This window comes from Ursus americanus, chromosome 35 (assembly GCF_024610735.1).
Source record: "Ursus americanus isolate L20-20 chromosome 35, mUrsAme1.1.p, whole genome shotgun sequence".
Lineage (NCBI taxonomy): Eukaryota > Metazoa > Chordata > Mammalia > Carnivora > Ursidae > Ursus > Ursus americanus.
In genome coordinates, this window is record NC_142161.1 from 11,835,785 (window position 1) to 11,858,602 (window position 22,818).

At 36.0% G+C, this 22,818-nt stretch overlaps 1 protein-coding gene across 4 annotated transcripts in view; it reads left to right on the forward strand.

The window, feature by feature from the left end:
- Window positions 1–22,818, forward strand: part of NUBPL (NUBP iron-sulfur cluster assembly factor, mitochondrial) — a 237,151-nt gene that overhangs the window by 187,878 nt on the left and 26,455 nt on the right. For 2 of the 4 annotated variants that reach the window (XR_015723103.1, XM_087859100.1), the window contains exons 9-11: window positions 10,731–10,851; window positions 14,102–14,184; window positions 20,558–20,616. Coding sequence is in view for 3 of the 4 variants with exons in the window: in XM_087859100.1 (XP_087715226.1) it covers window positions 10,731–10,851; window positions 14,102–14,184; window positions 20,558–20,616 (263 nt within the window). In the remaining variant the exon portion in view is untranslated. Of the gene's footprint in view, window positions 1–793; window positions 4,658–10,730; window positions 10,852–14,101; window positions 14,185–20,557; window positions 20,760–22,818 lie in introns of those variants that run through there. The other 2 variants (XM_045802595.2, XM_087859099.1) reach the window with 2 other exon arrangements.

The following is a 22,818-nucleotide window of genomic DNA, read 5'->3' on the forward strand; positions in this document are numbered from 1 at the left end:
GACCCCTTGTCTCTCTTTGTGCCAAGAACATATAGCTGCTTACTAAATATATGCAGAATGAATGAATGGAGTAGGATTTTCATAGCTTATCAGGGGAGTAGAGCAGGGACAGAATTTAGCCTGAAAAGAATCAGGAAATCCCAAATTGTGTTCAGGGTTGTTCAGTTTGTCTGTGGTTGAAGTAATATGTTTCGGTGTGGCTCTGCTAGGCCCAGCTTTGGTAGAGCTTTAACCACTGAGCTAAGGATTTGGACTTGCTTCTTGAGATTTTTAAAGGAGTCCATAAATAATGTTGGTTGGGAAATAAACTTCATTAGATGGAGCTTTAAAAATATTTAATTTGGTGGAGGGGCGCCTGGGTGGCACAGCGGTTAAGCGTCTGCCTTCGGCTCAGGGCGTGATCCCGGCGTTATGGGATCGAGCCCCACATCAGGCTCCTCCGCTAGGAGCCTGCTTCTTCCTCTCCCACTCCCCCTGCTTGTGTTCCCTCTCTCGCTGGCTGTCTCTATCCCTGTCAAATAAATAAAATCTTTAAAAAAAATAAATAAATAAAAAATTAAAAAATATATATTTAATTTGGTGGAAATGAATAGAAAGAACAGGAGCCAGGAAAGCAAAAGCATTAAGGAAGCATTTGCAATGGTCAGAGTTACTCACACTGCAGATTGTGACCCACCAATGAGTCTTGAAACCGATATAGTGAGAGATGAAACCAAAGGTTTTAGAATTCTTTTTAAAGATTATTTATTTATTTATTTATTTATTTATTTATTTATTTATTTATTTCTGACAGAGAGAAAAGGAGAGAGAGAGAGAAAGCACAACAGCAGAGGGAGAGGGAGAAGCAGACTCCCTGCTGAGCAGGGAGCCCGATGCAGGACTCGATCCCAGGACTCCAGGATCACAACCTGAGCTGAAGGCAGATGGTTAACCTACTGATCCACCCAGGCGCCCCAAAACCAAAGTTTTTAAACAATATCAGGGTGAACTGCTCTTAGGAAGACAAAGTGTTATTTCATAAAGATTTGGTCTCAGTTATATATACATATAAGTGTGCATTTATATTGGATCAAGATTTAAAATATTTCTCTTATAGTAAGATAGTTCTAATAATTTGTGAAAACAGTGGTATAGGTGATAGGGAGTAAGGGTCTGATCTAGAATAACAGCATTGAAAATGAAAAGGGGAATAAGTGTAGTTGACATTTTGAAGGAAGAATTGACAGGCTTGGCAATTGATTACATAGTGTAGGGTGGTTAGAAAAAAAAATGGCAGAAATCGAAGGGATTTTAAGAGTTAGGCTGCCATTAATAAATCTACCAGGAGCTAGTTTTTTGCTCAGGATGACAGTGAGGTAGAAATAAGAGGTTAGATTCTCAGTCACAAATTCCTGCCTTTATTCTCTGTGAGGGTTGTGATTTAAAACTGTTTGGCAGGGAAGAGACTGGTAGAGAAAATGATTTGGTGTTGGCCTTTTTAGTACTATTCACATCACATGATGTATGTGACCATCCCTTCTCCTCACAGAAACAGATTTATTAACCTGTGTATTTGTAGCCTCTTACACACAGATTGATTTTTTTTTTTAGCATTGAGAGAGCTATATTCCTTAATACATATATAACCTCTTTTATGGTTGCAAATTAAATTAGTTTAGAAATTTTACAGTAATTTTTTAGGCAACAGGGTGTTACTTGGAGAGGCATTTTTCCATAGTGGTGAGAGAATGAACTTAGGAGTCCGAATGCTTAGAGTTCAAATCCTAGGTCTGTCACTTTGTAGCTGTATGATCTAAGCAAGTTATTTAATTCATAATGTGGAAATTATAATACTGTTTCCTTCAGAAGTTTGACGTGAGAAATAAATGAGATAATGCCCACAGAGGGCTTAGTACAGTGTTTGGCACAAGCTGACCAACCAATATCAATGTAATTAATGTTGCTTATTATAATTACTTTTAGAATAATATGATGAAACAGATAAATTTGTAATTCATATATATTTATGTATTTGGCCTACATATTTTGACTAGTCCCTTATTTGCTAATAAGAATTTTAACAAGAAATTATTAAAAATGTAGGTGAATAGTGTCTGAGATTTCCTCACCCCTTGAGTACTTCATTTGAGCCTAAACCATTCTCTTCATATAGATTAAATTGCTAAAGTTATATAGTATCTAAAATGATTTGAAATTTGCATTATTTTAAAAAATTAAAAAATAAAATCGGTATTATTTAATCCAGTTCATTGCTGTCACAAATAAACCTCAAAATATAGAATGATGCAAATACAATAGCAGTTTATTTCTTGCTCGTGTAACAGTACTCATAGATGAACAGGTGAGCAGGGTGGTCTTCCTCCAGGAAGTCATTTAGGCCACTGTAGCCTCTGCCATGTTCAAATGTGAGTTCTAAGCCCTCCTTTGGGGCCATCCTCATTTGAGCCAGGGAAAGATAGCACAGAGGCATGCATGTGGAGATTTTTATGGACCAGACATACATACATGTCTGTTCACATTTCACTAAAACTTAGTCATGTGGTCACATGTCACACTTCTCAAGGAGCCCAAGAAATGTAGGTTAGCTATGAGCCAAGGAAGATGAGATCATGGGCTTAGGTCAACAGGTACCTGTCTGCTACAGTTGACCTGGAAACAAAGTATAGATTAAAGCCTAATGCTAGTCACTGAACTTACTTTTTTTTTCCCCTGTGTAAATAATTCTGAAAGTTCTGTAACTATTTCAGGCTTGCAAATATTTATTTTAAAAAGGGAGATAGGAATTTTGCTATTCCTGTGGTTTACTTTTCCTGCTGGTTAAAAACAAACAAAAAATCAAAGAAAAAAATACTGTGGTGTGAAACTTTTATTTATTTATAACAGTTAATGATTATATTTTCTTCTAAGAAAAATTAGGTGATCTTAGGACCTAAAACAGATGATTCTTATCAATGTTTTCTTTCCATTTTCCATTGCTTTTCATTTTCATTGTCACAGACCCTACACGTTGTCTTAGCAATGAGGATCAGAGTTGTGGTTTATTATTTTTCTGAATAGCCATTTATGGTAGTTAAGGTAATCATTTGGACCTGGAGTTCCACACCTTCACCCTTGAATATCTTCAAAACTCATGATACCTGTCTTAGAGCTTTTTTAGCATCTGTCTAGTTTGTCTGTTAGACCACAAAAGTCCCTTTATTTATTTATTTTTTAAATTTTTAAAATTTATTTATTTGGCAGAGAGAGTACAAGCAGGGGGAGAGGGAGAAGCAGACTCCCTGCTGAGCAGGGAGCTTGATGCAGGGCTCAATTCCAGGACCCCAGGATCATGACCTGAGCCGAAGGCAGATGCCTAACCGACTGAGCCACCCAAGCATCCCCTGTCCTATTGTATTTAATACCTCAAGCTGACCTGCCTTAAGAAACAATTTAGAGATAAGTAATCTTATGTGACAGTCGAGGCAAGTGACATATTTATTCTCTCCTTTCCTCCTTGAGCATAGTTTTTCCTCTGTGATTATCAACTGGTTTCATTTGGTTCTCTGGGAAGTCTTATACCTTTGATGTATTTGAAGAATTTTCATTATTGGCTATAGAGGCCTTACAAAGTCCTGTTCGAATTCTTTCTAGGAACACACTAATTAGTTTGCACATGATATCACATGTGGCTTTCTTTTTCACAATTGGTTAATTTTTCCACTTTTAGAAAAGTGACTTTTCTTTATTGATAACCTTTATAAAACTGGGTAGCCTTCTGTATCTTGGCCATAATTACATCTCAGAGACCAAAGTTGTATGCTCATTTGTGTCTTGCCTTGGGATCTCTTAGAAGTCCATGAATGTGTTTAATTAGAATGCTGTTCTATGTGATTTACATGAATTAAAGTAATATGACCCTCACAGCAACCCTGTGAGATAGATAACATTATTTCTGTCATTTTGCAGATGAGGAAACCGTGGTACAGAAGATCAAATAACTCACATAAGGTTACCTGTCTGTTTAGTGGGCATCTGGGCTCCTATCCCAAGCAGTGTGCTTTCCAGAGCCCACATTTTTAACTGCTGTTTCTGGATTATCCAAAACTAATAATCCAGAATTTAGTAGTATGGACGTGGTAGAATACCACAAGGAAAGAATTTTCAGGGAACAAGAGGAGTTTCCATTAAATTTGCTTACCATTGGGTTCTGATTGTCTAGGTGGGCAAGCGAGACAGGAAATGGGTGAATTGAAAAATGGGAAGGAGTTAAGGGGCCATAGGTTCAGGTGATAGTCAAGAGAGGTATAATGAGGGTGTTCTAGGGAAGGGGAGTTCCATGACCAGGGGAAGGAAGTGAAGTCTAAAGCCTCCTAGATTGCAGCAGTTAGTGTGAAAAGGGTTCAAATTAGGCCTTCCTTTATAACTGTGCTCTTAAGTACTATGCTAAATCTCCCTGCTAAACTGTATTGACTCATCATTGTTTCAGGCCACCTAGTTTCATGAACAAAATCCTCGAGTCCATTTGCTTGTCTTCTTTTTTGGTGACTTCTGCATACATACCAGTGACCCAGCTGGTTTAAATTTTGGCTTTGTTATTTACTAACTGTGTCATCTTGAGCAAATAATATAGCTTCAGTGTTTTGTGACTCATCTCATAGGTCGTTATGGCAGTTAAATGAGATTATATATATATTTTTATGGCAGTTACATGAGATTATATATATATATCTAAATTATATATACATGTACTATAAAGGTGGCTCTGAATGTCACTGTTTTAATGGTAGATTTTAGGGGTCATTATTATAGAGATCATCATTTGTTGTAAACCCTCATTTTGGAATTCAAGACATAAAGAAGTTGAATTGTACCTCATGGACCCATGCTGTTTAGTCGGTCCCTGAAAGGAACATGAATGCAGGTTTCCCCATTCATTGTTCTTTTCATGCCAAACTACTTCTTCTGAAAGAAAAATTAGAAAAACCCATCTCATTTTTAAAAATTATAACATTTGGGAGCACCTGGGTGGCCCAGTCAGTTAAGCATCCAACTCTTGATTTCGGCTCAGGCGGTGATCTCAGGGTCATGGGATAGAGCCGCACCTCAGACTCCTCCCTCTCCCTCTGCCCCTCCCCACTGTGCTCACTCATGCTCTCTCTCTCTCTCTAAAATAAATGAAAATCTTAAAAAAATTATATTTGTATACTTCAAGGAATATACTAAAAACTGGTTCAAGGCTAATGGAGAACTGAATAGCACTTAAGAATCTAATCTATTTCAGTTATTATTCATTCTCTATTTAACAGTCAATTTCTCCTCATTTTTTCTTAAATCATAGTTTTAATCCTATGACAAATTCCAACCAGCAAGAATTTAACCTGATTGTAACCTTGAGAAATTGGATTATATAGTAGCCTGAAAATCTTACTTATTACTTACCTGAATCTGGATTTAAAATGCCAAGAAGAAATTAAAATTGGGGCCTTTTGAGCTTGCTTAATTCAATTCAGTTGGACACAAAAATCCAATATTTCAGAGCAATGTTGATATTTCAAGAGAGTCAATTTTTTTAAAGTTAATAAAAGAAGTACCCTTCTGAGCCAGTGACGGATTGGAATAACGTAAAAATAACATGTAAAAGGTTTGTGGTGGCTGATGTTAAGCAGGCATGTAGCATTTACTTTCTTTCAGTAAAACTAGCTGAGGTAAAAAGAGATAAGGATCTTAATATTTTTTCCTCTTAAAATTTTTTTTTATTTGAGTCTGATTGACAAAAAATCTTATATTTTGATGAGACATTAAAAAATGACTGAGCATGCTTACAGCTGCATCTCAGTGGTATTATGCAAATTAAGCTCTGGCAAAGCATCTGTTTTCTAATGTTTCTGCTATCGAAGATATACAAAATAGCTATATAATAAACAAACAGCTTAGCAACACATGAAGTAGTCACACAGTATAAGGCATTTGGGGGGGACAGTAAGGGATGGTCTTTCCTATTTAAGAGAATTTTTATGAATAAAAGTGTCATATGGATATTCTAATGTTCTTTCTTATTATATTAACTGCTCCTGTTCAAAACACATTGATTATAGAGCACTACTCTTAAAAACTAGCATCGTGTTTTCTAATCTCTTTAATACTCAAGGTTCTCTTCTGAAGTTTCTTCCAGCAAACCCTGTGGTTTGAAAAAGTTGTCTGCTACATGCTCTGCATATCTTAATAAGTAATTTGTTTTCTCTTTCTAATTAAATAAGTATTTGTGTGTGTTATCACACTCAGTTGATGTAATTTCAACTAAAAGCAAAGAAACTTGACAGTTTATCTTTCCTATATAGTCTTGAAGGCTAATGTTTCATGTTTCTTCAATTTTCAAAAATACTCATAAATCACTGGCCCTCATAAATGTTTTTGTGCATCTTTAGGACCTTGAAACAACGTAAAATAGGAGAACTACCAAATCGGTTCTATGGCCACTCTTCAGTTGTTTACAACAGTGCTGTCCAATAGAAATGTAATGCAAGTCATAAGTGTCATTTAAAAATTTTTAGTAGCCATATTTTAAAATGTACAAAAAACCCCAGATGACCTTAATTTTAATAATATACTTAGTGTATTAAAATGTTATCATTTCAACATGAAACCAATATCAAAGTTGAGAATCAATCAACAAAGGAATTATATTGAAAAACACTAGGAATTCTTACAGTTAAAAAAAAAACAAACCCATGTAATCAATGGAAAAAATAGACAAGAGAGTTGAACACTTCACAGAGGAGAATATACAAATGACCAATAAACATGTAAAAATATGCTCAACTTCTTTAGTAATTACGGCAACGCAAATTAAAGCCACAGTGCAGAGGATGGGCCCAATATCAGGAAGAAAGAGGACAAACTGGAATACACCTGCACTCCTACAAATTGCTTTCCCCACCTCTAGCCAAAGGAAACTATAGAGTGTAATGCCTATGGCTTCACTTCCACCTGCTGAATCTCATGTCACTTCACTTTTAGGGAATTCTAACAAGAAGCCATAAAGGAAGGAAGATTCTAAGAACTGTAGTTCCCAGTATAAACAGATTAATGATTTGAACAGTCCAGCACAATGAGATACCACTACACGCTTGCCATACTTGCTAAAATAAAATTAACTAACTAAATAAATAAATAAAAGCAACTGGTGATTTGCAATGATGTGGATGGAATTAGAGAGTACTATGCTAAGCGAAATAAGTCAATCAGAGAAAGACAGTTACATGATCCCACTCATGTGGAATTTAAGAAAAAAAAATAGGATCATAGGGGAAGAGAGGAAAAAATAAAACGACGAAATCAGAGAGGGAGACAAACCATAAGAGACTCTTAACTGTAGGAAACAAACTGAGGGTTGCTGGTGGGGAGAGGGGTGGGGGAATGGGATAACTGGGTGATGGACATTAAGGAGGGCACTTGAAGAAGTAATGAGCACTGGGTGTTACACACAACTGATGAATCACTAAATTCTACCTCTGAAACTAATAATACAGTATATGTTAATTAAATTGAATTTAAATAAAAAATTTTCCAGTTTTCCAAAATGGTTGTAGCAGTTCACACTCAGCTAAAGCTGTGAGTTTTACTTGCTTTGTGTCCTCACCAAGATTTGGTATTTGTTGTTGTTGTTGTTGTAGAGACATTCATCTGTTCTAATCAGGTCTTAAGCATAAATGTGTGATATCTCATTGTGGTTCTAATTTGCATTTCTCTGATGATAGTGAAGTTGAAAACTTCAAGTTTGTTGGTCTTTGGATACCCTCTTTTAAGGAGTGCCTGTTAAGTCTTGCCCATTTTTTAATTTCTGATGTTCTCTTGTTGGTTTATAGAGTTCTTTAATATTCCGGATAAAAGCCCTTTGTCATGGATGTGTATTATAAATCCCATCTCCTGCTTTATAGCTTGCCTTTTCACTCTCTTAATTGTATCTTCCAATTAAGTTATTAATTTTAATGTAGTCAGTTTAGCAAAATAGTTTTTTTATTTATGTTTAGTGCTCTGTGACCTGCTGGAAAAATCACACACCACTCACACCATACCTCAACCATGCTGGACTTTCAATTCCTTAAAGGAGACTTGTGCTCCCTACTTCAGTCTTGAGAGTTTTCCCTCCTCTTCTCCTTGTTTTTACCTGCTTGTTCTTTAACTTTTAGGTCACATATTTCCTCAAGGAACTCCTCTGTGATTCCCAGGGTAGATGTAGTTCTGTCTGTTCTACACTCTCATAATCCTCTGTACTTTGCTTCCAGAGTAGCTCCTCCGGTTTTATTTTATTTATTTATTTATTTTAAGATTTTATTTATTTATTCGACAGCAAGAGACAGCCAGCAAGAGAGGGAACACAAGCAGGGGGAGCGGGAGAGGAAGAAGCAGGCTCATAGCAGAGGAGCCTGATGTGGGGCTCGATCCCAGAACGCTGGGATCACGCCCTGAACCGAAGGCAGACACTTAATGACTGTGCCACCCAGGCGCCCCATCTTCCATTTTTAAAGCAGATTTTTGTACTAGTAATTGTTCAGTCTGTTTCTCTAATTAGCGTGCAAGCTCCAGGAGGGCAAGGATCAAGTCTGTTTTGCTTACCACTGTATGCTACTCTTTTTGTTTAGCTCAGTTACTGGCATATAATAGGAGCTCATTAAATATCAAGTTTGTTTACAGTTTTATGTTTGTGATGTTTTGTAGTCTATATAGAGAACATGTCTGAGACATTTATATAGGCCATGGAGATCAATAATAAGATATTGATAGGGGCGCCTGGGTGGCTCAGTTGGTTAAGCGTCTGTCTTCGTCTCAGGTCATGATCCCAGGGTCCTGGGATCAAGCCCTGCATCAGGCTCCCTTCTCCACTGGGAGCCTGCTTCTTCCTCTCCCACTCCCCCTGCTTGTGTTCCCTCTCTCACTGGCTGTCTCTGTCAAATAAATAAATAAAATCTTAAAAAAAAAAAAAGATATTGATAATAAGTTAATCATGTAAGTTGAAAATACAGTCCTGCTCCATACCTTCCTATGTCTTAGGGAGTCCAAGAGATTCTGGAGTAGGGATGCTTTTCCTATTCTCTCTGGATTAGAATATACCCTCACCTAGATTTTCACAGTATTTAAATGTTTTTCCTTTTCCCATTTCTTGAGTGATATTTTTATGTTTAAATTGAAAGCGTACAGTGAGGGGAATATATCACATTTAACGTAAATGGCAGTAAAACTGCCCAAGCAATGGGTGTATGATATAGACATACTGAATAAACAAATAAGGTGTGTGATCTTTAGCTGTGTTGTCTTGTGGCATTTTGGAGATGGTATTGAATTACCAAAGTCCAATATGATTTATTTTTTATTATACTTTGCATCAGCAGAAGAGTGTATATTAGATGCTTGGAAAATGCTTAGCTACAAATTTATGTCCCTCACAATTTGTCTTCATTTGCATATGTTCTGGGAAACTTTAGTCTGTTCAGTTTCTCTTTTCAGAAAGAATAAGAAATTTCATCATCATCTTGTCTATATGGTTCATTGTGGATTATCAGCGCTATTCTTCATTTAAAAATGCAAATGTTCTAATAGCGATACCTCCTATAACGATGATCTTTTTGGTGGAGTTGACAGGATGATATAGACATATTATCTCTAAGCCTTTGATAACTGTGTTCCTTATTTTTATTCTAGAAGAGACGCAGTGCTTTCCATTAATAAGAAAATGGGATTAAGAGAAACATGAATAAGGGTTACATTTGCAGAGCCTGTCTGAAATCTATTTTGTGCTAGAAGTTAGGGAAACTTAGAGATGGACACTTTCTATAAGGCTTGAAATTTTTGTTTCAAATGATAACATTCTGATAAGAGTTGAGTTTTAGTCTTTTGCTAGCTGTGTTCTTTTCTCAGCTATGGAATGGGGATGATAAAATGCCCATCTCATAAAGTTTTTAATAGGCGTAAATAAGGTAGTTCATCTAAAACACTTACCCCAGTGCCTGGTATATAATAAGCACTCAGTATTTGTTAGCTGTCATTTGCTGTGGGGCTTTGTTCACAGTAGCCTCTTTTCCCTTTATTTTCCTGTGTTTGTTTCTGCTGATTTTTTCTGTATTGCTATCAAGAGCTAAATTTCTAAAACACAGATCTGATTGTGTAACATTACCTCTTGGGACTGGTTTTTCAACTTGAAAAACCTTTCGTGGGATCATCTTTTCAACTTTAAAAATCTTTCGTGGTTTTCTGTTTTCACAAGAAGAAAGTCATGAATGGCATTTAGCACCTTACCATCAGACTCTGACCTCCCTTATCAAAACAGCTTCTGCCTTTGCCCCCCATTAGTGTGCAGCCCAAATAGGCCATGTGCAGTTATATTTCACTGCCTTGGCTTGTGTCCCTCTTTCTGCCTAGAATTCCTGCTGTAGGCCTCAACCCTTCTTCTCACCCTCAACCTGAAGAAACAATTCTGGGTAATGTGGGCAGCTCAGAGATACCTCTTATTCTTCCCAGACAGATTTTTTTTTTATCCCTGTCACTTCTTTATCTTTAGCGTTATCACATTATTAAAGTTAATTACATGTGTCTTGCTCTCCCTCTAGCTTGTGAGTTCCCTTTAGAACAGAGACCGTAACTTATTCATCACTGTATCACTAGAACCCAGTGGGCACTCAGTAAAAACTTGTTGAAATAATGGATTGAGATTTGGTTTAATTTTGTTTTAATTTCAGTGGTTTTTGTTATTCTAGGTCCTGGGCCTTGTCCAAAATATGAGTGTTTTCCAGTGTCCAAAATGTAAACATAGAACTCATATTTTTGGTGCTGATGGTGCAAGAAGACTAGCACGGACCCTTGATCTTGATGTTCTAGGTAAGATCATAGGATATTCTTTTGCAGAGGAAATGGCAGAAGGGAAGGTGGGGATAAGGCATGGTGATGAAGAGTGTCTCAGAAAATGATGAATTGTCTTCAGTTTTGTGCTTTAAATTAAGATAGTAGGGAGTTGTATGTGTTAGCCTTCCTTTGCTTTTATTAATACTTCATTAGTGGAAGGCTTTTTGGAGAGGAGGTTTGTTCTGCCAATTATAACTTTTGCTGTGAGTACAAACTGCCTGCAACATGAATTTGAGAAGAGTTTCATGGTATGAGTACTGTAATTCGAAGTCCTTATTTTAAATAATGGTCGTTGGTTTGTTTGCTAAAGGAACACATCTCTCAGTATAACAGGTAGATGAAAACACCTGGTTAGTGTGTTGTAGCAACCTTTGGAAGTGTCGGTTTTTGGTGCATATGAAAAAAATGCCTTCCCGATAAGTTCTGAATTTATCAGTCCTTTTGCTCTAGAAAGGTAATATTTTCTGTTTTCTGTGATCTTTTTATATGTTTTTGCCATGTCTATGAGATACGGCACATGAAATTCACGTTGTATATACTGTTCATGTTACTGAATTGAAGGATTGGTGTTATGAAAAGTAAAATTGTGTGGTAAGTAAGCAAAACACAGATTTTAAATTAAACATAATTTTTGAAAAATCCACAGGCAACTTAATGGACATTTTAGGAAACATGTGTTGATACTTTCCTTTTGAATGAGTTTCTGTTCTGGGCAAAGGCAGATGTTAGATGCTGAATAAGGGAGGAATAGAGTGAATTATTAGTTTTAGGTAGTTAACAATTAAGATCCCTTAGAGAGCAAGGAATTTCAAAGCATTCTTTATTATATCAGTTTCTAAAAGTTGATGTTAAATGTGTTATTGTTATTATGCGTTCACGCTATAGCAGCCACCACGGTACCAGGTGAATACTAATGATATATTTTGATACATTGCTATAATTATAACCACTAATTGTATTCTGCAACTGTTTTTTATTTAACTAACCTAGAAAGTTCAGTTTCCCAAATCTGCATAATAACAACAGATTGACATTCACTTATGTAATAAAGTAAATGTGTAATTATAATGGCATTATTGAATTATGCTGACAATATTATAATTCCCTGATTTATAAATGGGTGGTACAATATTGTAAATCACTTATTTTGAATTTGAAATATATCTCAAAGAGAAACAGTCTCACATATGGAAATTACATTTTACTCAACAGCTTACGCATGTTTAGTTACCCTAAAAATGTGTCAGAAACACTGATTACTGATCACAAAAAATGGATAGTGCTTATAGATTGTTGTATCTAACGGTGTTCTGGGAAAAATAATTCAGAGTTCTAACTCAGAGCTCATCTCCTCCTTTTAAAGCAGTCATGGGGCCCAGTGAGACCTCCCATGATCGGGAGCAGGGGCTCCAATAACAAAGAGGTTGGAGGTGGGAAGGAGGAACTGAAATCAGGGTAAGAGCTCTCCCAGTTATGGCCTCCTGGCTGGTTGAACTCCCCAGGAGCCCTTATATGTCTTTTACTCACTCCCTGGCTGCCTCTTAATTTCTTTTAATCCATTGGGCTATATTTAAAAAATTATTTGGTAAAATGGCTCTCAGAACTTTCTCCATATTACCTACCAGGACAGATTATGCATAGTCATTATGTCTCTGAAATATGCCCTTTCTTCCTTCAGACCTAGCCCCTCAAAGATACTTTTCAAGGCTAGGCTGCACTTTACCCGCCTCCCATACCATTACTCCTTTTTATCCTTCTCTGATAGACAGCTGTTAGCCCATTACCACTCTCACTATGGTGTGCCACCTATTTTCTAAAAAGGTTTCCCTCTTTCTTCATCAACTCTTCTGCGCTTATAGATAGGATTATGAGTCTGTGGAAGGCAGAAGCTATATTGATAAATGACGATATAAAGGAGAAGGTTTTGCTTTATTTTCTTCCATTACTGCAGTAGAAATGAAAGCATTCAGGATTCCTTACTATAATGGCATAAATTAAGGAAAAAGCTTTATGGATTTCTAAGAGTTTTCTTTAACGTATTTTCCCTTACCCCTGTGACAGTTTCTTACAGTCTTAAGTTGTTCTAAGAATAGACATCAGATTTACTGAAAAGCTAATCTTTAAATGACTATTGAAATATTCAGGTATTTTGTCATAGGCTATTCAACGTTCAGGAAAGATTTAAAGAGTTGATCAAGATTCCCGAATTTGCTGACAAGAGGAGAATGAAATATGTTCCTCTGTGTACTTTATAATATAACTTGTAATAGATTTGTAATTTTGTAACATATACTTCTGCTTTATTTACCTAGCCTGGCATGGTGCTGACTAACTTATTTATATAAACACACACATAAGTTTCAGTTAACCATTACATGGATTTGGAGTGGTTCTAAGAATGTTCAGTACCATGACGAGTTAACTTTTCTACTTATGACTCTGTTTACTGCATTTTAAATCTAAACCTTTTGAGAGGCTTCATTTGTGAAGGGGTGGTGGAATCAATTGGATGATGGATCAGAGCATTTTCCCCCTACATTCTACCACCTAATAGTAACATAGCCTCAGGAGAGGCGCACAACCTTTTCAACCTCAAGTCTGTATAGTGGAGGTTCTTATATATTTCCTGAGATCTCATCAAGTTCACTAGTTACATATAATGCTATATAGATTGATACATAACAAAAGAAAAATAGTTCTATCGAATAAAGAGGCAGGTAGTGGAGATAACAGAGCTGCCTTACTTTTCAGCAGTTCTCTTATTCCTCTGCCAACATTAGGGAGGTAATTTTGTTATACTTGTTTTTGGACAGCTTTGTCTCCCCATCATTTCCTCTTCATCTTCCTCTTATTGTTTGGTGTGATGTGTCTATATCAGACATTACAGGGAGAAATAATTTTATAAATGTCTTCCAAGCCATTTCTTGCTGGAAGACCTCCAGCAAAGACTAAATCAGAGGCCTTATCCCTTGATTGGCCGCCACATAGCTTTCATATATACCTATACAATCCCTGAACTGCCCTCAAAATGGAATATGTTGCTCCTAATTTTCATTTGAAATTCCTTTTTTAGAGATTTAGCAACTTGAGGAGAGTCTTAATTCAAGTTGATTTGAATGAATTTAATTTAAATTTTGGGGTTTTTTTCCTGAAGTTCAAATAGTGAAATTCCAAATGCCTATAAAAACTTTTGTAGTATTAATGGATGTCTGGTGGACTCTTTTAGGAGACATTCCCTTACATCTTAATATAAGGGAAACTTCAGATACAGGCCAGCCGATTGTGTTTTCACAGCCTGAAAGTGATGAGGTAAGTGATGCTTTTAAATACATATTTTAGTGTCTTTTTACAGGATATGTACTTTTAGATATTTAGAAAGAAAGTTGGGAAGATCAAGTTTATTTGCAGTGCATGTATTAAGCAAAGATTAGTTAACTTGCTTAAAGCATCTTTAAATAACTATTTTATGTGGTAAGCATACCAGTGCTTGCTCTGAATTATTAGCTGAAAAAGTTCACCTATGAAGAACCATCACCCAGCCAGTTTTCTCATGAAGAACACAAACAATGAGCATTTGTAAAATTCTCATTTTGCTGGCTAGTAGTATCTAACTGCCCAAGTTTACCATATTTCAATATTAGAAATTCAGCTGATTGTTAGGAAAAGGGAAACTAATGTAAGAAAGTATTGAGTTGGGGGCGCCTGGGTGGTGCAGTCGGTTGAGTGTCCGACTCTTGGCTTCAGCTCAGATTGTGATCTCAGGGTCATGAGTTGGAGCCCTGCATCAGGCTCCGTGCTCAGTGCAGAGTCTGCTTAAAATTTTCTCTCCCTTTCCCTCTGTCCCTCCTGCTCATGCTGTCTTTCTAAAATAAATAATCTTAAAAAAAAAAAAAGGAAAGTATTGGTTGGATATAGGGAAATTGTTATAATGCATTAGAGATGGAATTTTCACTACATTTATTTTAATAAATATGATTGAGAAAGTAAGGTCGAAAACTAGTTGTGTTTCATTAGCCAATGTCATTGGGGATACAGTTGATAGATTTTCAAGATTGCTGAAGCTTTACAACTTTAAGAATAAAATCTTTTATTTTACTCTCTTTTTTAGATAGGAATAAAATTAATCATATATATCTCTTCTGTCCTAAGTAGCACTTGCTATGTAAGCTAGAAGCTCAGCCACCACCTGGGTACATCAGTTTTGACGTAGATTTTGTGCTCCTTTGCTGAAAAGCCCCAGTCAGCCTTCTAATAGTTAATTCCTTTTTGTTTTTCCTTAGCTAGTGGGTATAACTCTATAGTACTCTTATTTTGGCTATCCATAACTACTACTACTTTCATTCCTTTCTTTCTCTAATCTTGTGTGAACTGGAAAATAAAAGAGCTGAGGTTGGTAAGGGTAAATAAATAAATAAAATACGGGTAAGTCGACAGCCAGGAATCTTGGATAAGTAAAGTACCTTCATTTTGACTTCTTTCTTTCAGGGGCCCAAGGTCCTTTCCCTTTCTTAAGAGTCCACAGTTACAGTGCAGTTGATTGAGTTGCTGGGGATATGATCTCTGAGGAAATAGAGTGTAATGTGTGGCACTTATCATTGTGTTTGTTTTCTCTGACTTACAGTTAGAAAATGTTAAATTTCCTTTTTAGTCTTTTCTTAGAAATCTTTCAGATAAGCAAAAACCATAACCCTTTATTACTCTCATAATTAAAGTCTGGCAACCCAACTACCGTAGGTGTACTTTACTTTATGTAGTGGATGAAAGTTGTATGAAAATCAAGTGTGTTTTAATTACACACTTCTAATTGCCTCCTGAGAACAGACTAAAGACATTCTATGGTGATTTCTTATGACTAAGAATAATTACATACTAGATTGTATCAATTACTTGTTTAGATTTTTTAATATTTTCTCCACCTATCCATTATTGCTTTTTTCTTTGAGATTTCTCAAAAGAAGTAAAAGGAATGTAATACAAGAGAAAACATATAGCAGCCATCAAAAGATAATATGATTTAAAACTCTAAACAGCAGTGTTTGTATAGTTTTTTGGAATTGTTAAAAATCTCATTTACATTTGCATAAACATTAGACCTATTATTTTACCGTTGCTGGCTGACATTTATGAGAATGAGGACAGCCTAACCCTTTGTAGTTTGTGCTAGATTTGATTTGGTGAAGTCTCAGCAAAAGTAGTGAGAATTTCATGTACCAGATTGTCAACCTTAAATATGAAGACTTCTGAGCAATTTTAAGATTTAGACATGGCCATGAAAAGGGAAAAATAAAATAGTGCCTTGTGTTTATTCTGTTTCCATGGAAATTATTACTTCCTACTCTCAGATTGCAGACATTCATTATTAGTAATCATCCTCCTAATAATAATAGCAGTTACAGTGTACCAGACGTTGTGAGACATTTTACTTACATAATTTTGTGTTCACAACAACTAAATGCGATGTATAAATAGTCCCCATTTTACAGATGAGGAAACTGAGGTTCAAGGAATTTAAATAATTTTCCCAAGATTATAGAACTAATAAATGGTAAAATGTGATTAATAGACAAATCTTTTCCTTGCACACATTGGCCTCTTTCCATTATATCACCTTCTAGGTCCTATACTAATAGCTCTGATTTCTCTAATTTGTTTTAAGAGGTAGTGCAATACTTGGGTGCATTAAATATGTTATCTTATTTGATTCTCATAACACATTTGTGAGGTATGTAGAATAATCTCCATTTTTCAGATGAAGAAACTGCCCAAGATAGTGCTAGAGGCTACTTCCCTTCACAGCGTTGACACCACACTCTACATTCTCTTCCCAATGCAATACCTGCTTCCCTTCCTAATAAATTGCAAGATTAGTTCCATGTCTATGATGTATATTTAGACTGGCTTTCAGTTCATCTCCTATTCATATCATAGGATCCTTCTGTTTACTTTTGTGATGAATCTTGCCTCTTGATAACCCCCTTCCTTTTTCCCCTGAGAACACCAATGGAAATATGCTCACAGGAGCTAGTCACAGCCCTCTCAGCGAATTCTCTTGTATTCGTGGAACCTTAGTACCCATTCAACTTGCATGTCTTCATTTAAAGAATAAAGTTTATACTTGCCAACATGATAAACTTCTGCAAAAGGTAATAGGACTGAACCTATAAAATTGTTAATCATTAGGCCCTTAGATAACACTTTTTATTGTTTGCTTTTAGGGTTTGACCTACAGGTAAAATTATTAATCAGTAAAGGTTTCATTTTTAGCTTTTTGTTTTCTTACTAATTCTACCTTCTCTGTTTTTCCATCACTCCCTCCTCCCAACACCAGATTCCAGGGCTGTCATTCTCTGCGCGTTGGATCATGTAGAATTGAGCACTAGGGACTTCATTCTCCCAGTAACATTTACCTTTTGGAGGACAAAATACTATAGTGATAGTGATTAATTTGGAATATGAGTCATGCTGAATTTAAGGCATCATCAGAAAAGTTGGAAGTTACAGCACTGGTTAAAAAGCACCAGCAAGCTGTTGCCACCTCATTCATTGGACACTGCTAACAAAAGGGGTAATTGAAACTCCAGATATAGTAGTGTATAATAGCCAGAGAAAGCCACAAAGGAGGGAAGAGAAGTGGACACTTAGGATTCAGAACTCTTAAATTCAGTAGCATTGCCTCTTGTGTGTGTGATTATAATTGCTAAGTCAACTTAATCTACCTTTTGCCTTTGCTTGAGCCCAGGACACATGTAATGGACCCATGACTGACAAATGATGTTGTGGTTTTATCTTTTTGTTGTCAAGTAAAAATCTTAGTATTGGCATACAGAAAGGTATGCTATAAGGTATTCCTGGTAAAGACTTTCAAGTGTAAGTGGAGACTTTATTATCTTATAATTTCTAAATTATTACCTTATAATCTTAATATGAAATGACTGTGTATGATAAAGTAGAACTTCAAATCTTTAAAAACAAAGACAAAGGAAAAAAGTTCTCCATAAAACTTCTTGTACTTTGATTGCCATCCCTTTCCTTTAACTTGTTAATATAGAGCAAACAAATAGGATCCAGCTATATTATCCGTGCTTCTGGATGGCCCAATAAAAGATCTTAGATAGAAGTGTTATTCTGTGTATATTTGAAGTGATGAAAAAAAGAGAGTATTAACAGTTTGAGAAATCTAAATCATATTTTTTACATATGATACACGTACTTGCCTTTTTGCTAGTTTTGGATTAAACAAAAGGGAGGGATTTAGTTTACTTGTTCCTCAGGCAGGAGAAGTACCTGTGAGTACATGTTCATAAGAGCTCTTCAAGAAATTGTAAATTACTTGAGGATGTAATAGTAATAATAGCAGCCACTAATATTTGCTTCTTTTGTGCCAGTATTACACATACTTTATTAATTACTTAATATTCTCCCAAACCCTTTGAGATATATACTATTACTTCAGCCGTTTTAGAGATGTGGAAACTGTCTTAGAAGGGTTAAATTACATAACTTGCCCAAGACCTCATAGCTAATAAGTGATGGAGCTAAGATTTTAAACCATGCCTGTCTGACGTCAGAGCCCCAACTCCACAAGTGAGCTGTTCTGCCTTCCTTTTGTAACATTACATCCCACAGATTTCTGAAACAGTAACTTGCATATGATAAGAACCAAAATGTATTTGTTAAAATGATACTGCATTGGCTGAAAAAATTCAATCTCAACAGGTTTGTAGAAATTGAAACTGTGAAACTTAAGCACTTTTAGTGGTTTCTTAACAAATGACAATCTAACCATTACTTTGCGTATGGCATATTGAAAGTTTAAGCTTGGAGATAGTCCATTAAAAAGCAAAGGTTATATATAGCAAATTTGATTATTCTGGAGTCATTCAGTATTTTGTGTAGTCTGATAAGTTTATGTCTCTAATTTAACGTAAGTAAGAATTTAAAGATGATAGAATGATGGCCTCTCAGCTTGCCTTAGTGAACTTTAAATATTCATCACAAAAATTTTAGGCTTAAACACTCAGAAAAGCTACTAGGAGATAAAAGGTATTTACAAAGATGCATGGGTGAAAATCAACACACTAGATTTAAGAGAAATATTTATTTACAAAGTACGCATTATTTTCATTTTAAACAAAACTTGTTTCTGTTAGCTATAGCAGAGAGTGAAACCATTTTTAGATAAAGCATTATGATTAAAATTGCTTTTACTTTGGATTTACTGTTTAATATGTAGTAGAAGGATCTAGGCTTTGGAGTTAGGTGGACCCAGGTTTGAATGTTTTCCAACTTACTGACTTTGTGACCAAGTTGAGTTGATGATGCTTGTTTTACATAAGTGAGATTACTTATGCAAAGTACGTGGTAGAGTAGGTACTCGATAAAAAAAAAATTAAGGCTTTATTCATATTTTGAGAACTATTCTTTTTTTAAAACAATGAACTCGTAGGTGAGATTTTTAATACTTTTCTGGTTAAATAAAGCATAATTCAGCTGTTAGGGCTGAAGCATGGTTTTTAAAAGTGAAGATGTGTGAAATATACTTAAAACACTTCTTCAAGTCAGGGTAAACAAACTTCAAATAGTTCTTTTACCATGAAGAGTCAGAGAGTTGGTCAGCCTAGGTTCAAAGACCAGCTCATCCCATATTAGCAGTAATGCTTTGGGCAAGACCATTCACCTTTCTGGTTCTTGGTTTCCTTATCTATAAAGTGGGGTTAGTGACAGAATTTATCCCTTAGGGTAGCTGTGAGTTTAAGTGAAACAATCCTTGGTAAATATGAAGTACTCAAGTAAAGTTTAGCTATTATCTGTCGTTGTAGATGTAGTAGTGGTGGTGGTGGTGGTGGTGGTGGTGGTGGTGGTGGTGGTGGTATAGTCATAACTCTAAGTATATAAATGTATAAATTAATGGTTTTAGAAGATCTCACTATTGTGCCTTACAGTTACTTTTTATAGTTAAGATAGGGGAAATAAATAATATTTGCATTGCAGTTATTTAAAACTTTTAAGATGCAAATATCATGAGCATTGTTCTGACTGGACCATGTAGGCATTGGCTTAGTTTGTGACCCACTGCATCTTGGGGGTTGCTCTTAGTATTCGGCTGCACGGGGGATCCCACAGATGAAGAGTGTAACAGCTGATCCCAGGAATTCTTGCCTGGTACCCAAAATTCAGCAGGTGAAGGAGCCTATGAGATGCTCACTGCTGGTACTGGATGCCATTCTCAGAGGGATGAGGAAGATGCTTTCCAAAGATAAACCATAGGGTGGTGATAAATAGTCCTATTTAAAATGACTAACAGCTCTTATGCCAAAGAAGTTTTGGCAGTATCGAACTCAAGATATCAATTTGTCAGAAGAGGAAGATATAATTTTTCTACAACTAGACTGGGTTGCTAGTTTGCTGACATGGGAATTAGAGCTTAAAAACAGTAATTGCTGGTATTAAATATTTTTTTCAGAAAGTCATCTTTGAAGTATTTGCCCCCTAAATAATCTAAAATTCTCTCTTCCCTGTCACACCTGCAGTGTGCACAACAGCATCCCCTCACTGCTGAATTTCCTCATCTCACTCGGCCTTTTCACTATTCAGTTCAGGAGACCGCTCTGGCAAACAGTTCATGAGTCATTTGATGTCTTCTGGGGAGAAATACAGAACAAATGAGTCTCTTCTTTTCCAGGCCAAAGCTTACCTGAGGATTGCTGCAGAAGTGGTAAAAAGATTGCCACCACCTCTAAAGTGAGTTCCCCAGGTGTTCTGGAAATTTGCCTGGTGCTTAACAATAAGAAGACTTTTGGAAATCGGCAGTGTGGTGATGAAACCTACAGGAAAAATAGCAATCATAGTTATTTTCTTGTATTTCTACGGAAATAATGTCTTATTTTCAGATATGATGTGCTATGCAATGACTCACAAATAAAATTTTTATATATCAATGCTAACTGCTACATTTAGGAATTTTTGGAAAGCTGATGTGTACCAACTGCATAGAACTGCGTTTTCTTTTAATGAACTACCCCTTGTAGAATCCTGAGTTTGTGTTAGAAGCCCAGCCTTCCATTCAGGAAAGAACTGTGCTTTTTTTGCAGGACTACAGAGTTAGTCATTTAAAGGATTTACTAAATTTGTGTGCTGATATAAGTATGACAACTCTCCATCAGTCAGTTTGGTCTAGATTTAAATCTTGCCTTGGACTATCTTGGACACACTCTTAATATAAATAAACCTCTGCTTCATCTGGACCAGGCTTTACCCTAGACTTACTGAATATCATCTGCAGGGGTGGGGCCTGGACATGTGTATTTTTAACAGGATTGTAATGATTTTGATGATTCTGATTATGATGGAAATAGAATAATAGTTAACAATTTATCAAGTGTTTGCTTGTGTCATTATAATTAATCTTCCATTCATATGAGTGGGGTACTGGGGTACTGTTGTTATCTCCACTTTATAGATGAGAAGACTGAGGTATGGGAGTGTTAAGTGTCTCGCTGGAGATTACTATTCTAGCAAGCGATGGAGCTGGAATTTGAACTTGGGCAGTGGGATGCTGCATCCTTCCTTTTTTACACCAAAGAACATTCATTTATTTCAAAAGAGAAATATGGTATTCAGCATTTCCTCAAACTTACTGGACCGTGAAACCCTCCCCTCTCCCCTTTAGGAGCATTTCATGGAGTTCGTGTTTCAAATGGTATACTTTGAAAAACATTTATCTTGTCTAGTTGAGACTCAGAGAAATTCAGGGGGCTTTCCAAGATCAGGTAGCAAGATAATTATAAAGCTGCAAGTGCTGATAAGAATCATTAGTTGATAAAGAAGCAGTCTATGACCTTTGGCAAATACCTTCACATCTTTTGCTTTGTCTCTGGCTTAAATAGCCAGAAAACTAGGCAAAGAGTTACATGTCATTGTACATGTTTTCACGCACTTAGGTTCACATAAAAAACTGTACATGAGTGTTCACAGAGGTTTTATTTGTAATAGCCAAAAACAGCCCAGAGTTTTTCAATGGGCAAATAGTCAAACAAACTGTGATACATCCATACCATGGAATACTACTCAGCAGTGGAAAAGAACAAACTATGGATACATGTTACAACGTGGATGAATTCCAGAGAATTATGCTGAATGAAAAAGCCAGTCCTAAAAGGTTTTATACCATGTGGCTCCATTTATGGAACATTCTTGAAATGACAAAAATTGTAGAAATGGAGAACAGATTAGTGGTTTCCAGAATTTAATGGGGGAGGGTTTCAGGGGAGGGAATTATGTGTGGCTATAAAAGGGCAACATAAGGAATCCTTGTGATGATGGAAGTGCATTCTGTGTTGTGACTGTGTCAATGTCAATATAGTTTTGCAAGATGTTATTGTTGGAGGAAGTTGGGTAGAAGGGCACAATGGAATACACATTATTTCTTACAACTGCATGTGAATCTACAATTACCTCAAAATAAAAATGAAAATTTAATTAAATAAAACAAACACATGCTGCTGTGTCTGAACTAAAATGACTTGGGCCAAATCATCCATGCTAATTAAAATCTTGAATAAAAGAATTTGTGAACACATAGTCATCAACCTTCGTCACTGTGAGAAGGAAGTAGTGACTTTAAGTTGTAGATATATATTTGTGTTTTTATCATTTTTTTGAGAGAAGGTGGATATAAATAATCATTGAGCACTTCTAAATACCAAAAAGCAGGTACTTGAACCAGGCTTAACTTTACCTAGAAAAAGAATGATTTCAATAAGCTCCAGAGATACTAAAAGTTGTGTGCCAATTTAATACATCTCATAGAGAAATGGGAAAGATCTTTTTTTTTTCTCATAAATACGTGACTTAGAAAAGAGCTACATGTAAAATCACATGCTCTCTTCTCCTTTAACCTTGCCTACAAGTCTTTGCAGATGCTTCCAGGAAAGCCACTGAAAA